Source organism: Dendrobates tinctorius, unplaced genomic scaffold, assembly GCF_039654945.1.
Source record: "Dendrobates tinctorius isolate UK_male_01 unplaced genomic scaffold, ASM3965494v1 ptg000103l, whole genome shotgun sequence".
Taxonomy (NCBI): Eukaryota; Metazoa; Chordata; class Amphibia; order Anura; family Dendrobatidae; genus Dendrobates; species Dendrobates tinctorius.
The window spans coordinates 45,956,809-45,973,974 of NW_027361771.1; the positions used below are offsets into that span (position 1 = coordinate 45,956,809).

Sequence of the window (17,166 nt, forward strand, 5' to 3'; positions counted from 1 at the left end):
AGTGAATCCTGCTTTGAGCAGGGGGTTGGACCAGATGACCCAAGAGGTCCCTTCCAACTCTACTATTCTATGATTCCCTAGTTTATCTTTACGGCTAATTTCTAGAGTTACAGATTTTGAACAGGTTGTCCACTACTTTTAAAATGATGGTCTATTCTTCAGACAGGTCATCAATATCAGAGGGAATGAAACAAATGACATGTCACCAATCATCTGTGATCAGATGCAAAGCTGAACAGCACAGCTCCGTGAACTGCATATTATCTGCAGAGAGGTGCTGCAAATCCAATCCTTTTCCTGATTTCTAGTATTTTGATTGTCCTTCGTTGGTCTGTAAATTGTGTTTTACATTAGTATTCCCAGCAGCACTCACCTCTCCGGTGAGCAGCTCAATGATCTTGTTAGTGAGGTCTAGGATCTTCTGCTCTTTGTTTCTTTCATATATCAGCGAGTGAGACTGAGGTTTCCCGATGAGGAGCTTGGTCTTTTTCCATTTTCCTGACACATGAGGATTGCTGCTGGTGGTCAGAGCCTCTTCAAATGTCTTCTTCACAAATTTGTAATTCTGTGTATGGAGAGAGACCCCGATAAATATAGCTTCATACATTCATGGTATCGCTAACCTCTCTGGTCATGTCGTTATAATATATTTAAAGATTAGACTCATGCCATGTGACTTAATTCCCGGTATCCCTTACATCTCCAGTAAGCAGACAGATAATTTCCAAGGTGAGGTTTAATATCTTCTCAGTCATCAAGCTCTTGTTCTGGTCCATCATCGGTGGGTCAGGCAGAAAAAGGACCATTATCCTGTGAAGGATCCTACACTATAGGAACCTGATTGGGAGAAAGAGCACGAATTCTAAAATCACATAATAGACAAGTAGGGAGATTTATCAAAGTGTGGAGCAGTTGCTCGTAGCCACCGAGGATACTCTGGAAAATGAAAGGCTGAATGCGATTTGTGCTATGGGCAACTGCTCTATCACTGCAAAGTCTCCCTCTTGCCTTGTGTGATATATTGTAACTACCTGGTAACTACAATGGGAAACATTTAAAAAAAAATATCAAAGTAATGTTATAACTGGAGCACTCCATTATACATGGAAACATATGGGAAATAGATGGACAGAGATTTCAGATATGTCTGAGGTTATACATGTGGTGGTAAGTGAGTCTAAGAGCCTACAGCACATATGGCGTGCAGGGTGAGTATATTTGGCCTGAGGTGCCAGGTGGATCCCCCAAGTATATTTGGTCCGTGATGGGTCCCCTGCCTGGCATCTCACTTTCAACTATATCGCCAACCTAAATGCCGATACAACTGAAATCAATGATGGAGGAGGCAGAGGGAGAATCAGCTGATGTTCCCTCTTCCATCATTCCATCTCTGTGCCTGATGTCTCAGCGTAGGGGGTGTGATGACGTCATTACAATGTACCCGCTGTAACTAGATTTGCAGAGGATCTGAAGACACCATAAAGAGACTGGAGAAGTGGAGGAACAGAGGCAGAGTTGAGTATTTTAATGTGGGGCCTATTAAACTTTATGAAGCACTATGTGGGCCCTTTATACTGTATGAAGTCCTCTATGAGGCCATTATACTGTATGTAGCATTATGTGGAGCCATTATACTGTATGGAGCAATATGTGGGGCCATTGTACTGTATGTAGCATTATGTGGAGCCATTATACTGTATGGAGCAATATGTGGGGCCATTGTACTGTATGGAGCACTTTTTGTGGCCATTATACTGTATGGAGGACTTTGTGGGGATTACAGTTTAACCCCTTTCCAACATTGGGCATATTAGTACGCCAACGTCGGACTCCCTCCCTTTGACGTGGGTTCCGGCGGTGGGCCCACATCTTTCTCATCCCATGTCAGCTGTTTTGAACAGCGATCAACCCGCGGCTATTAACCCGTTAGATGCCACTCTCAAACTCTTGACAGCGGCATTTAACATGCGCTTCCCCTGTCACGTGATTATGGGTCACCGATGGGTTGGCATGACAAACAGAGGTCTCCTGGAGACCTCTATGGTTGTCACTGCCGGCTTGCTGTGAGCGCCGCCCGGTGGTTAATGCTCATAGCAAGTAAGCAATTCTGCTACATAGAGGCGAACTGATCATCGCCTCTATGTAGCAGAGCCAATCGGGTTATGGCAGCTTCTAGTCTCACATGGAGGCTCTTGAAGCATGCCAAAAGTGAAAAAAAATGTTTTTAAAAATATAAATAAAATAAATAAAAGTTCAAATCACTCTCCTTTCGCCCCATTCAAAATAAAACAATAAAAGAAAATCAAACATACACATATTTGGTATCGCCAGATTCAGAGTCGCCCGATCTATCAATAAAAAAAGGAATGCAATAACGCAACGCAAAAATGCAATAACGGGCGATCAAAAGAACGTATCGGCACCAAAATGGTATTATTAAAAATGTCAGCTCGGCACGCAAAAAATAAGCCCTCACCCAACCCCCGATCACGGAAAATGGAGATGCTATGGGTCTTGGAAAATTTCGCCTTTTTTTTTTTTTTAAACAAACTTTGGAATTTTTTTTCACCACTTAGATAAAAAAGATCCTAGACATGGGGGGGGGGCTGCAATACCAAGACAGGTTATTACACTTGGGGTTATTTAGTTTGGAAAATTGAAGGCTTAGGGGTGATTTTATTACAATGTATAAATATATGCGGGGACAGTACAAAGACCTTTCTAATGATCTTTTTACTCTTAGACCTGTGACGGAGACAAGGGGGCATCCTCTACGTCTGGAGGAAAGAAGGTTTATGCATACTCACAGACGAGGATTCTTTACTGTAAGAGCAGTGAGACTATGGAACTCTCTGCAGTATGATGTTGTAATGAGTGATTCCCTACTAAAATTTAAGAAGGGACTGGATGCCTTTCTTGAAAAGTATAATATTACAGGGTATATACACTATTTTCCTTAATATTGCGTTGATCCAGGGAGCTAGTCTGATTGCCGTATGTGGAGTCGGGAAGGAATTTTTTTCCCCAATGTGAAACTTACTGTTGCCACATGGGTTTTTTTTTGCCTTCCTCTGGATCAACATGTTAGGGCAGGTTAGGATAGGATATGGGTTGAACTAGATGGACTTAAAGTCCTCCTTCAACCTTAAAAACTATGTTACTACGTTACTATGTTTGGTGTCTATGAACTCGTAATGACCTGGAGAATCATAATGGCAGGTCAGTTTTAGCATTTAGTGAACCTAGCAAAAAAGCCCAAAAAAAACAATTGTGGGATTGCACTTATTTTTTGCAATTTCACCGCACTTGGAATTTTTTTCTCAATTTTGAGTACACGATATAGTAAAACCAATGGTGTCATTCAAAAGTACAACTCGTCCCGCAAAAAATAAGCCCTCACATGGCCATATTGACGGAAAAATAAAAAAGTTATGGCTCTGAGAAAAAGGGGAGCAAAAAAATGAAAACGCAAAACCAAAAATACCTCTGATCATGAAGGGGTTAAGACTCATACTGTAATGGGGTCACGTCCTTTGTTGGGGGAGGATTGAGAGAAGGGGATGCAGTAGGGTCATCATACTGTGCATCTGAAGGCTACTGTGGAGGAATTCACTGTGGGGGGTATCATACTGTACTTGCTGGCATCATACTTTATTATCTGTATTATTCAAGGTTTTTTATCCTTTGTTATTACACATTTCAATTAGGCCATTGGGCCATATGCTTTCCACTGCTTTATCACAAGATATTATTCCAATATTTTATTCTAAGATCTATTAATTAAAATATACTTTGTTTGTGGGACGACTCCTTTAAGTTTGTTGCCATATGAAAAAATTTGTTAGATTTGATGAAAAAGAAAAATTTCCTCCATTGTAAACATTTTTTAAATAAATATCAATGTTGGCCCGCGACTTTGTCCAAGCTTTTAAATTTTGGCCCTCTGTGTATTTGAGATCGACATCCGTGCTCTAGAGCAGTGGTTTTCAACCAGTGTTCCGCGGCACACTAGTGTGCCGCGACACATGGTCGGGTGTGCCGCGTGTCCGCATGGCTAATTTACATGCGATGCAAATTAGCCATGTGGAGGCAAGCAGGGCGGCGGGTCGGAGAGGCAGCAGTCCCGTGTTCCTGTGTCGCTTCCTCCCTGACACAGCAGTCAGCGGCACGGCTGGATGACATCATCATTCAGCCCCGCAGCTGCTGTGCCAGTGAGAGGAAGCTGCCGGTGAGGAGAGGTGAGGGGGGTGTGTGTGTGTGTGTGTGTGTGTGTGTGTGTCTAGGTGAGAGGTGTGTGTTTGTGTGCGTGTGTAGGTGAGTTGCTGGATGTGATGAGAAGCAATGATGGGAGTCATGGAGAAGGCGGTGATGGGGAGAGGGCAATGGAGAAGGCGGTGATGGGGGTGATAAGAAGGCGGTGATGGGGAGAGGGCAATGGAGAAGGCGGTGATGGGGGTGATAAGAAGGCGGTGGTGGGGAGAGGGCAATGATGGGGTTGTCGAAAGGGCAATAATGGGGTGGTGGGGAGAAGGAAATGATGGAGGTAGTGGAATGGGCAATTTCTACATGAAGGGGATTATGATGGGGCATATTACTACAAGAAGGTGATAATGATGGGGCATATTACTAAAAGAAGGGGATAATGATGGGGCATATTACTAAAAGAAAGGGATAATTATGTATAATATGTACTGTTTTAGTGTCATTTTGTGCCATTTTGGTTGGTGGTGTGCCCCGGGATTTTTTACGTATAAAAAGTGTGCCGCAGCTCAAAAAAGGTTGAAAATCACTGCTCTAGAGCAACTAAAAGACAAAAAATACATAAAGGAGAAATGCCTCGACATGGAGAAAGGCATCTCCTGAGAATGGAAACATTATCTCTGGAAATAAGAACTTTTAGCCTTGAAAACCTCATGACCTTGTACCAGCAGCTCAGATAGTCCCGTAATATGAACGGCTGCCTACAAAATGTATCCCAGCTACAATAAAACAGTGTAGAGCGAAAAAAAAAATAAAATAGATTAATATTATATTAACCCCTTCCCAGCCATCTGCCATGGCTGAAGATTGAGACCCGACCCCCCCTCACACCGACAGACGGGGGCGATCGGCCCCGCCACCAACGGACGGCGGCTATCTGCCGCCACCGTTAACATCAGCTCCCCTCCCCCCTACCCCCCACGGTACCTACAAAGTCCCTCTGGCCGTCAGGGCTGTGGAGTCGGTAAGCCAAACCTGCGACTCCGACTCCTCAATTTCCCTTACACCGACTCCGACTCCACGACTCCGACTCCCACACATATTGCTTATATTTAAGTGAAAAATTTATTGTAGTACAATGTGAACCTCAGACAGTTAATCATTTTTATGATCCAATAATCAAGATATTTAGATAGAACAGAATATATATTGGTGTACTACCCGGTTTTCATTCTTTTTGGTACAGATACGATATGGATAGACAGATATGGATAAATGGATAGATAGAGCAGATTTCTAATCTGCTTTTGCTATTGAAAACATTATCTATGAGCTCAAAAACCTTTCAGGTGATGCAGTTTTTTAAAAAGATGATCAGCTTTTGCAGCTGAAAAACGTATCCTCAAAAAACACAGGAAAAACGCTGTGTGTGAATGTAGCCTTAGATCAGGAATATAACAGCCATTTATAGGACATTTCATAACTTTCCCAAACTCCTATGAAAAAATATTCAGCACATCCTGCATTGAATTACTGTACCCAATTTATTATATATTTTAGGAGTCGGAGTCGGTCCATTTTATACCGACTCCAACTCCGACTCCGACTCCACCAAAATGAGCACCGACTCCGACTCCACGACTCCGACTCCACAGCCCTGCTGGCCGTCCCAGTGTCCCGCCGTCCCGGATCATGGGCGCCGCCATCTTGGAATATGCCGGCTGCAGATTCATTTTTTCATTTTGATCACTGTGATAAACTTTCACAGTGATCAAAATAAAAAAAAGTAAATACACCCCCCCTTTATCACCCCCATAGGTAGGCACAAATAATAAAATAAAGAAAATATTTTTATTTTTCCATTAGGGTTAGGGTTGGAATTAGGGTTAGGGTTGGAATTAGGGTTAAGATTAGGGTTATGGGTGGGTTGGGATTAGAGTTAGGCTTGTGGTTAGGGTTAGAGTTGGGATTAGGGGTGTGTTGGGGTTAGGGTTGTGGTTAGGGTTATGATTAGGGTTGGGATTAGGGTCAGGGGTGTGTTGGGGTTAGAGTTAGAATTGAGGGGTTTCAACTGTTTAGGCACATCACGGGGTCTCCAAAGCGACATGGCGCCATCATTTATTCCAGCCAATTTTGCGTTCAAAAAGTCAAACAGTGCTCCCTCCTTTCCGAACCCCGGCGTGTGCCCAAACAGTGGTTTACCCCCACATATGGGGTATTAGCGTACTCAGGAAAAATTGCACAACAACTTTGTGGGTCTAATTTCTCCTGTTACCCTTTGGAAAATAAAAAATTGGGGGCTAAAAAAATATTTTTGTGGAAAAAAAATGATTTTTTATTTTCACGGCTCTGCGTAATAAACTTCTGTGAAGCACTTGGGGGTTCAAAGTGCTCATCACACATCTAGATAAGTTCCTTGGGGGGGTCTAGTTTCCAAAATGGGGTCACTTCTGGGGAGTTTCTACTGTTTAGGCACATCAGGGGCTCTGCAAACGTAACATGACGCCCGCAGACCATACCAACAAGTCGGCATTTCAAAACATCACTACTTCCCTTCCGAGCCCCAACGTGTGCCCAAACAGTGTTTCCCCGCACATATGGGGTACCAGCGTACTCAGGACAAACTGGACAACAACTTTTGGGGTCCAATTTCTCCTGTTATCATTGTGAAAGTAAAAAATAGCGGGCTAAAAAATCATTTTTGAGGAAAAAAAAATGATTTTTTATTTTCATGGTTATGCGTTTAAAAACTTATGCGAAGCACTTGGGGGTTCAAAGTGCTCACTACACATCTAGATAACCTCCTTGGGGGGTCTAGTTTCCAAAATGGGGTCATTTGTGAGGGGTTTCTACTGTTTAGGCACATTAGGGGCTCTGCAAACGCAACATGACGCACGCAGAACATTCCATCAAAGTCTGCATTGCAAAATGGCGTTCCTTCCCTTCTGAGCTCTCCCATGCGCCCCAAACAGTGGTTTCCCCCCCTCTTTGGGAGTCTAGTTTCCAAAATGGGGTCACTTGTGGGGGAGCTCCAATGTTTAGGTACACAGGGGCTCTCCATACGCGACATGGTGTCCGCTAACGATTGGAGCTAATTTTCCATTCAAAAAGTCAAATGGCGCTCCTTCCCTTCTGGACTCTGCCGTGCGCCCAAACAGTGGTTTATGACCACATATGAGGTATTGCTGTACTCAGGAGAAATTGCCCAACAAATTTTAGGATCCATTTTATCCTGTTGCCCATGTGAAAATAAAAAAACTGAGGCTAAAAGAAAATTTTTATGAAAAAAAGTCCTTTTTTTTTTTTTTTTACAGATCAATTTGTGAAGCACCTGGGGGTTCAAAGTTCCTTGGAGGGTCTAGTTTCCAAAATGGGGTCACTTGTGGGGAACTCCAATGTTTAGGCACACAGGGACTCTCCAAACGCGACATGGCAACCGCTAAATATTTCAGCATATTTTCCATTCAAAAAGTCAAATGGCACTCCTTCCCTTCTGAGTCCTGCCGTGCACCCAAACAGTGGTTTATGACCACATATGAGGTATCGGTGTACTCAGGAGAAATTGCCCAACAAATTTTAGGATCCATTTTATCCTGTTGCCCATGTGAAAATGAAAAAATTGATGCTAAAAGAAAATTTTGGTTGGAAAAATTAAAATGTCCATTTTTTCCTTACACGTTGCTTTCGTTCCTGTGAAGCACGTGAAGGGTTAATAATCTTCTTGAATGTAGTTTTGAGTAGCTTGAGGGGTGCAGTTTTTAGAATGGTGTCACTTTTGGGTATTTTCTATCATATAGACCCCTCAAAGTGACTTCAAATGTGAGGTGGTCTCTAAAAAAAAAATTGTTTTGTAAATTTTGTTGGAAAAATGAGAAATCGCTGGTCAACTTTTAACCCTTATAACTTCCTAACAAAAAAAAAATGTGTTTCCAAAATTGTGCTGATGTAAAGTAGACATGTGGGAAATGTTATTTAGTAACTATTTTGTGTCACATAACTCTCTGATTTAACAGAATAAAAATTCAAAATTTGAAAATTGCGAAATTTTCAAAATTTTTGCCAAATTTCCGTTTTTTTTCACAAATAAACGCAAAAATTATCGACCTAAATTTACCACTAACATGAAGCCCAATATGTCACGAAAAAACAATCTCAGAATCGCTAGGATGCGTTGAAGCCTTCCTGAGTTATTACCTCATAAAGGGACACTGGTCAGAATTGCAAAAAATGGACAGGTCATTAAGGTCAAAATAGGCTGGGTCATGAAGGAGTTAAAGGGAACCTATCAGGTGCTGGAATCCTGTTAACCCCTTAAAGTCTATGGACGTGCACAGTCCGTCATGGGCGGTTGTAACTTATCGCACCAGGGTGGACTGTGCATGTCATGCCTTTGAACTGTCACTGCGTGTGAACACGCAGTGACAGTTCAGTGTCGACAGCTGTCTATGACAGCTGACAGGCACAGCAAGGGGTGCAGTGACCCTTGCAGTCGGTCCCTGCACCCAGAGCACTGTGATTGGTCAGTCAATCTGACTGACCAAACACAGCAGCGATCGGGCAGGAGATGCTGAAATTTCAGCATCTCCTCCTTGATCAGTGCTGCACTGACAGCCAGGAGCGGTGACCCTGGCTGTTAACCCCCTGAGTGCTGCGATCGAGCTCGGGGGCTCCCTCTGCCTGTTCACTGCCATGATGACCCGGGGGGGTCTCAGCTACGGAATGCTGCTGAGACCATGCTCACAGCATGGTTTCTGCATCTTTTTCCATAGGCATAATACATTGCAATGCTGGAGCAATGTAATGTATTATACCGAAAGTGAAAGTAAAAGTCCCATAAAGGGACTAGGTAAAAAAAAAAAACATTTAAAAAAAAACTGTTATGTAAAAAAATATAAAAAAATAAAAATAATTTAAAAATCCCCTAAAAAATACACATTTTTATGTAAAAAAAAAAAAAAAAAAATTAAAAAAATACACGTTTGGTATCGCCGCGTCCGTAAAAATCCCATCTATAAAAGTGTCACCCTAGTTAACCCCTTCAGTGAACGCTGTAAAAATAAAACACAAAAAAGAAGCAAATTATACTTTTTCCAAGTGGTATCATCATGCCGCTTGGAAAAAGTGCAATAACACGCGATCAAAAAGATGTATATAAATAAACATGGTACCGCTGAAAACCTCATCTTGTCCAGCAAAAAACAAGCCACGATACAGCTCCATCAGCGGAAAAATGAATAAGTTATAGCTCGCAGAATAAAGTGATGCAAAAATTATTATTTTTTCTATAAAAGTTTTTATAGTGTAAAAAACACAAAAACATAAAAAGATATAAATGAGGTATCGCTGTAATCGTAGTGACCTGAAGAATAAAGCTGCCATACTAATTTTACCACATGCGGAACGGAGGGAAAAAAAAAAAAATTCCTGAATTGCTGGTTTTTGTTCATTCTGCCTCCACAAAAATCGGAATAGAAAGCGATCAAAAACGTTATGTGTCCGAAAATGGTACCAATAAAAACGTCAGCTCGTTCCGCAAAAAAACAAGACCTCACATGACTCTGTCGGCCGAAATATGAAAAAATTATAGCGCTCAAAATACAGCGATGCAAACATTTCTTCCAAAAAAAAGCGTCTTTTAGTATGTGACAGAAGCTAAACATGAAAAAAGGTATAAATCTGGTATCGCTGTAATCGCTCCGACCCAAGGAATAAAGTCACCATATCACTAATACCGCACGAGGAATGGCGTAAAAATGAATTATTCACCATTTGTGGATTTGTGCATTCTGCCTCCCAAGGATCACAGTAAGGCGATCACAGTGGTTTACTCCCACATACTAAGGACAAATTGCACAACAACTTTTGGGGACCAATTTCTCGTGTTACTTTTGTGAAAATAAAAATTTGGGGGCAAATCATTTTTGAGAAAAAAATATGATTTTTTTATTTTCACGCCAGGGCGTTATAAACTTCTGTGAAGCATTTGGAGGTTCAAAGTGCTCACCACACATCTAGATAAGTTCCTTGGGGGGGTCTAGTTTCTGAAATGGGGTCACATGTGCGGGGTTTCCACTGTTTTGGTACATCAGGGGCTTTCCAAACGCGACATGGCGTCCGATCTCAATTCCAGCCAAAATAGTCAAATGGCGCTGCTTCCCTTCCGAGCTCTGCCATGCGCCCAAATAGTGGTTTACCCCCACATATGGGGTATCAGCCTACTCAGGACAAATTGCAAAACAACTTTTGGGGTCCTGTTACTCTTGAGAAAATAAAAATTTGGGGTGAAAAGATCATTTTTTGTGGAAAAAATGTGATTTTTTTAATTTTACGGCTCTAGGTTATAACCATCTGTGAAGCCCTTGGGGGTTCAAAGTGCTCACCACACATTTAGATAAGTTCTTTGGGGGGTCTAGTCTCCAAAATGGGGTCACTTGTGGGGGGTTTCCACTGTTTAGGTACATCAGGGGCTCTCCAAACGCGACATGGTGTCCGCTCTCGATTCCAGCCAATTTGACATTCAAAATCTCAAATGAAGCTCCTTCCCTTCTGACCACTGCCGTGCGCCTAAAGATTGGTCTTCCTCCACACATGGGGTATCGGTGTACTCAGAAGAAGTTGCACAACAAATATTGTGATTAATTTTCTCCTGAAACCCTTGACAAAATAAAAAAAATTGCATCCAAAGAAAAATTTGGGGGAAAAAAAAAGTTAAATTTTCATTTTTTTCCTTCCACATTGCTTCAATTCTTGTGAAGTACCTAAAGGGTTAATAAACTTCTTGAGTGTGGTTTTGAACACCTTGAGGGGTGCAGTTTTTAGAATGGAGTCACTTTTGGGTATTTTCTATCATATAGACCCCTCATAATGACTTCAAATGTGATGTGGTCCGTAAAAAATGGTTTTGTAAATTTTGTTGGAAAAATGAGAAATCGCTGGTCAACTTTTAACCCTTATAACTGCCTAACAAAAAAGTTTTGGTTCCAAAATTGTGCTGATGTAAAGAAGATGTGGGAAATGTTACTTATTAAGTATATTGTGTGCCATATCTCTGTGATTTAAGGGCATAAAAATTAAAAGTTTGCAAATTGCAAAATGTTAAAAATTTTCGCCATATTTCCATTTTTTTCATAAATAAACGCAAGTTATATCGAATAAATTTTACCACTAACATGAAGTACAATATGTCACGAAAAAACAATCTCAGAATCACCGGGATCCATGGAAGCGTTCCAGAGTTATAAGCATATCAAGTGACAGTGGTCCAATTTCAAAATTAATGCCTGTACTTTAACCTACAAAATGGCTTGGTCGTTAAGGGTTAAGCCACCACCATTAAGTTGCATAGAACTATGTAAACATATGAATGCAACATAGTCATATATGTATACTGTCACGCCGTGCTCACCTGGGGGCGGGACCTCGGTCCCGACGTCATCTCTTCCGGAGCCGCGGTGACTCCGGGGGTCCCGCCGGGTGCGCATGCGCACCTCTCGTACCTAGGTCCCCATCTCCTGCATGTTATGTCTGCGCTTGCGCGCTTTTCTCAGTTCGGTCTCCAGGTCAGTCCTCTCTATGGTACTGGAGGACTTGACCCGGAAGCTCTCGTGATCATGTGCTATATCAGGCTACCTCTTCCTAGGGGAGGTGCCTGATTATTGTTGTGCTTCTTGGCTTGGTCTGCCGTGTCCCTGCCTGGCTGTGTGCTGTATTCTGGTCACCTGCCTTGCACTCTGTTGTGCCTCCTGGCACACACTCTGATCCTGTGCTCTGTCTTACATTCAGCTGTGCCTCCTGGCACATACTCTGATCCTGTGCTCTGTCTTACTCTGATCCTGTGCTCTGTCTTGTACTCAGTTGTGCCTCCTGGCACACACTCGGACCCTGTGCCTTGTCTCATACTCAGTTGTGCCTCCTGGCACACACTCTGATCCTGTGCCTTGTCTCATACTCAGTTGTGCCTCCTGGCACACACTCTGATCCTGTGCTCTGTCTTGTACTTAGTTGTACCTCCTGGCACACACTCGGACCCTGTGCCTTGTCTCATACTCAGTTGTGCCTCCTGGCACACACTCTGATACTGTGCTCTGTCTTGTACTTAGTTGTACCTCCTGGCACACACTTGGACCCTGTGCCTTGTCTCTTACTCAGTTGTGCCTCCTGGCACACGTTCCAATCCTGCACTCTGTCTTATGCTCAGTTGTGCCCTCTGGCACACACCCTGCTCCTGTACTCTGTTACACCTCCTGGCACACCTGCTGCCTGACTCAGTGCTCTGACGAGCTCCTTGCACGCATCCTGCTTCACTCACACCCGGACGTCCGAAGTCTCTGTATACCACGTGTTCACGTGTCCACGCTTTACACGTTCCTGCAGACACACTCACCCACTCGTGTCTCCTGTGAGCCGGCCGCCTGGTGCCAGCAGTCGTGGTACCTCACCCCTGTGAGCCAGCCGCCTAGTGCTAGCAGTCGTGGTACCTCACCCCCTGGGACTTGCTCCTGACACTCCCTGTATAGGGGGTGGTCTTCACTAGGTCAGCTCGCCCTGGGAGGGTTGGTGCCACGACCCAGAGGGTCCACTCCAGGAGTCGTCACAGTATAATCAGGCCATGGACCCCGCTGGTACCACCGCCTCCGTCCAAAAGAAACTGGTGTTTCTACGGGAGAGTCAGACCAGGATCATGTCCCCTCTGAAATCTATGGAGTCCCATTTTTCGACTATTCAGTCTTCTAATCAAACTAGGATTATGGCCTTTTTGAAATCCATGGAGTCCCGTTTGTCGGCCATGCAGTCCTCTGTCCCTGGGAATGCTTCCCAGCTGGCCAGTATCCAGCAAGAACTCACACAGCAATGCAACACCCAGGTCCATATCCTCAACTATATGGCGTTGGTAGACAGTCGGCTCCTTTCCACACAATCCGTTTCTGCCCAGTCCTCGGGCCCGCACCCGCTGCCGCGCCTCGGCAAGCCACCCCGATATAGCGGGGACCCTAAATTTTGTCGAAGATTTCTGAACCAATGCCGGTTACATTTTGACCATTTGCCGCAGCACTATCCCACTGAGCGCGCCTAAATTGCCTTCATTGTTTCACACTTAGAGATGAACCCCCTCTGGGAGCGCAATGACCCACTCGTTTCTCAGCTTTCCACCTTTTTGGACACCTTCCACAAGGTGTTCAACGAGCCGGGTCGGCTGGCCTCTACCACCGAGTCTCTCTTTAACCTCCATCAGGGTACGCTACCGGTGGGACAGTATGCCATCCACTACGCATTGACCTGCATTGACCTACGGTTTCAGGAGCGTGCCCGTGAATCAGCCAGAGAGAGGAGCTCCTCTCACCTCCTTAGTTCTTGCCCCAAGAAGCCGGGAAACTTCTCCGCCTAGGGTTGGTAGGAAAGGCCTCCCTAGGTATATGTGATCCCTCTCCTCCCCTGCTCGTGTCCGTGTTATTGAATCTCGGTGCCAAGCGTTATTCTGAGGAGGCTTTTCTGGATTCTGGCGCGGAGGGGAATTTTATCATAATCGAGGCGGTTAAAAAATACCGGATTCCTGTAAGATCCCTGGAGACTCCTCGGTCAATTGTTTCGTCCTTGCATAGACTACCGAGGCCTGAACGATATCACGGTCAAGAACAAGTACCCATTGCCATTGATCCCGGAGCTCTTTGACCGGCTTAGAGGAGCTCGAATTTTCACCAAACTGGATCTTCGAGGGGTCTACAACTTGATCCGCATTTGTTCCGGTGATGAGTGGAAGACAGCCTTTAACACCAGAGACGGTCACTACGAGTACTTGGTCATCTTGGTCATGCCCTTCGGCCTCTGCAATGCCCCAGCGGTGTTCCAGGAGTTCGTCAATGACGTCTTCCGGGATATGCTGTACTCCTGCGTGGTAGTCTATCTGGATGACATCCTCATTTTTTCTCCAGACCTCTCTGCCCACAGAAAAAACATGCGTCAAGTCCTCCAGCGCCTGAGGGAGAACCACCTTTATGCCAAGCTCGAGAAATGAGCCTTCGAGCAAACATCCCTGCCATTCTTGGGGTACATTATCTCAGACTCAGGTCTACGCATGGATCCGGCAAAGGTGTCAGCCGTCGATTGGCCACAGCCCCATGGGGTGAAGGCAATCCAACGCTTCCTTGGTTTTGCGAACAACTACCGACAGTTCGTTCCTCATTTCTCCTCGTTGGCTCGCACCATCTTGTCCCTTATCTGCAAGGGAGCTAACCGAAAGGCTTGGCCCTCTGAGGCTGAAGAGGCCTTCCAGTCGTTGAAACAAGCCTTCGCCGCTGCCCTGGCGCTTCACCGAGCTGAGGTTAGTAGACCTTTCACTCTCCAGGTGGATGCATCCTGTACCGGGGCTGGCGCAGTCAGAATGGAGTGGCATAGGGTATCCCTGACCGCCGCTCCATTAATTCAATGAGACCAAAAGAGAGAATGAATGGAGCAACATCTGAGCTTACACACTGCCACCCCATTCTAACAGGGATTTCCATTGGTCTATAGGTTACCACCTATTTTATGGGTAAGTGACAACCTCTCTTCAAGTGAGAACCCCTTTAAGACCTCCAATTGTCTTTTTTTGGCCTTTAAGAGACAAGGAAAACATAAATTATCACACACACGTACACACACTAGAGTTCTAGTCCTCTTCCTCTCTGAAGAGCCAATTGAAATATTTCCCAGAGGGGCATTGCAAGGCATAAAAGTCTCCTCATCTTGGCATGTCAGGCTTGACATGTCACTTTCCGCAAGAATAAACATTACCCCTTGTTTCCTTTGTGTGTATTGTAACAATACATAAAAACGGAGGAAAAAAAAAAGACAAATTGGACATAATTTCACACAAAACCCCCAACATGGGCCAAAGAAAACTGTTGGCAAACAACTTTGTTTCAAGCATGTGATGCTCATTCAAACTCACCTGTGGCAAGTAACAGGTCTGGGAATCACATCTAAAACAAGATAAAAAGGGGAGAAATTGACTCAATCTTTGCATTGTGTGTCTGTGTGTGCCAAACTAAGCATGGAGAAGAGAAAGAGGAGAATAGAACTGTCTGACGACTTGGGAACTAAAATTGTTGAATAATAACAATAATCTCCAGAGAGCTTGATGTTTCTTTGTTCACAGTGCGCAACATAATCAAGAAATTTACAACCCATAGCACTGTAGCTAATCTTCCTGGACGTGGATAGCAGAAGAAAATTAATGAAAAGTTACAACATAGGATAGTCCTGATGGTGGATAAGCAGCCCCAATCAACCTCCAAAGAAATTAATCTGTCCTGCAGGCTTGGGGAGCATCAGTGTCAACATGAACTATCAGTTGACATTTGAATGAAATGAAATGCTATGGCAGGAGACCCAGGAGGACCCCACTGCTGACACAGAGACATAAAAAAGCTAGACTGCAGTTTGCCAAAAAGTATGTAAGCCAAAATTTTTCTGGTAAAGCACATCATTCTATTGTTTACCAAAAAGGAAATGAGGCCTACAAAGAAAAGAACACAGAACCTACAGTCAAATAAGGTGGAAGTTTCAAGATGTTTTGGGGTTGTTTTGCTGCCTCTCGCACTGGGTGCCTTCACTGTGAGCAAGGCATCATGAAATCTGAAGATTAACAAAGGATTTGGGGTTGCAATGTAGTGCCCAGTGCCAGAAAGCTGGGTTTGCACCCTGTGTCATGGGTATTCCAACAGGACAATAACCCCAAACACCCATAAATGAAAGGAACCAAAGTGCTAGAAACCTCTGAAGTGGTCAGCAATGAGTCCAGATCTAAATCCCATTGAATACCTATGGAGAGATCTTAAAATTGCTGTTGGGAGAAGGCACTCTTCAACTATGAGAGACCTGGAGCAGTTTACAAAAGAAGAGTGGTCCAAAATCCCAGTTGAGACTGAGAGGTATAAGAAGCTTGTTGGTGGTTATAGGAAACGATTGATTACAGTTATTAACTCCAAAGGGTGTGCAACCAAATATTAAGTTTTTTGTGTGTTGCTCCAATTCACACAAAGGAAATACACCTGTATAACACATATGTGTACTTGCAATAATTTTCTGGAACAATTCCAAGGAGCCCCAACACTTTCGGCCAGGTGATAGATTGAATAGAGATGATACACAGCCATGCCCTGGAGCTGAAATGATGACTGACGCACAGTGATCCCGAGGTCACCGGGATGTCACAGGAGGGGGGTGCTGGATTTTGGATTTAGCAGGTTGTTAGGGCAAGATGAGCCCAGTAACCAGTCCATCTCCATTATGGCAGCTAATAATGCAGGAGCAGAAATAGTTACCAAGACTAGAGAAAGGTCTGACTGCTTATTCCTGAATCCATCTGTGGATGGAGGAAGATTAGTACAGATGCACGCCACACAGCCATGATCGTACATAACATACAGTCATGCATTACGCACAGACCGGCACAGCTGTGCTACACACTCAGGCTGTGCGTAAGGCCAGCGCAGCCTATACATACCCGGAGCCGCTGCCGGATCCGACAGGCTAGATCTGCTCAAGCAGAGCGGCTAAAGGACCTGTGGTGATGTCACTGTCATGTGATCAGGCACCTGAGGGGGTGGAGCTCCAGAGAGAATGAGAAGTGGCAGTGAAGGACCTGTGAAGATGTCACTTACACGTGACTAGTCACATGAGGGGGCGAAGCTCACCAGAGCATAAGAAGAATAGGTGAAGGACCTGCGGTGATGTCACTAGTCAAATGAGGGGGCGGAGCTCATGAGCAAATAATAAGTGATAAAGGACCTGCAGAAATGTCACTAATCACATGAGGGAGGAAGCTTATGAGAGTATAACAAGGAGGGGTAACCGACCAGGCGGTGATGTCACTGGTCACATGAAGAGGCGAAGCTCATGACAGCATACTAGGGAGGGGGAGAAGGACCTGCGGTGATGTCTCATGAGGGGGCGGAGTTCAGCGGAATATAATAAGGAAGGGTGAAG

At 44.2% G+C, this 17,166-nt stretch overlaps 1 protein-coding gene across 4 annotated transcripts in view; it reads right to left on the reverse strand.

Annotated features, from left to right (window-relative positions):
• The window catches only part of LOC141100126 (uncharacterized), a 40,497-nt gene extending 23,690 nt beyond the window's left edge, over positions 1 to 16,807 (reverse strand). Inside the window, exons 1-4 of one of the 4 annotated variants that reach the window (XM_073588379.1) lie at positions 16,685 to 16,769; positions 15,128 to 15,158; positions 699 to 837; positions 374 to 565 (exon numbers count right to left, since the gene is read on the reverse strand). In XM_073588379.1, coding sequence (XP_073444480.1) covers positions 374 to 565; positions 699 to 806 — 300 coding nt within the window. In that variant the 5' untranslated portion in view covers positions 807 to 837; positions 15,128 to 15,158; positions 16,685 to 16,769. Of the gene's footprint in view, positions 1 to 373; positions 566 to 698; positions 838 to 15,127; positions 15,159 to 16,684 lie in introns of all 4 variants that reach the window. The other 3 variants (XM_073588380.1, XM_073588381.1, XM_073588382.1) reach the window with 3 other exon arrangements.
• Positions 16,808 to 17,166: the final 359 nt, after the last annotated feature.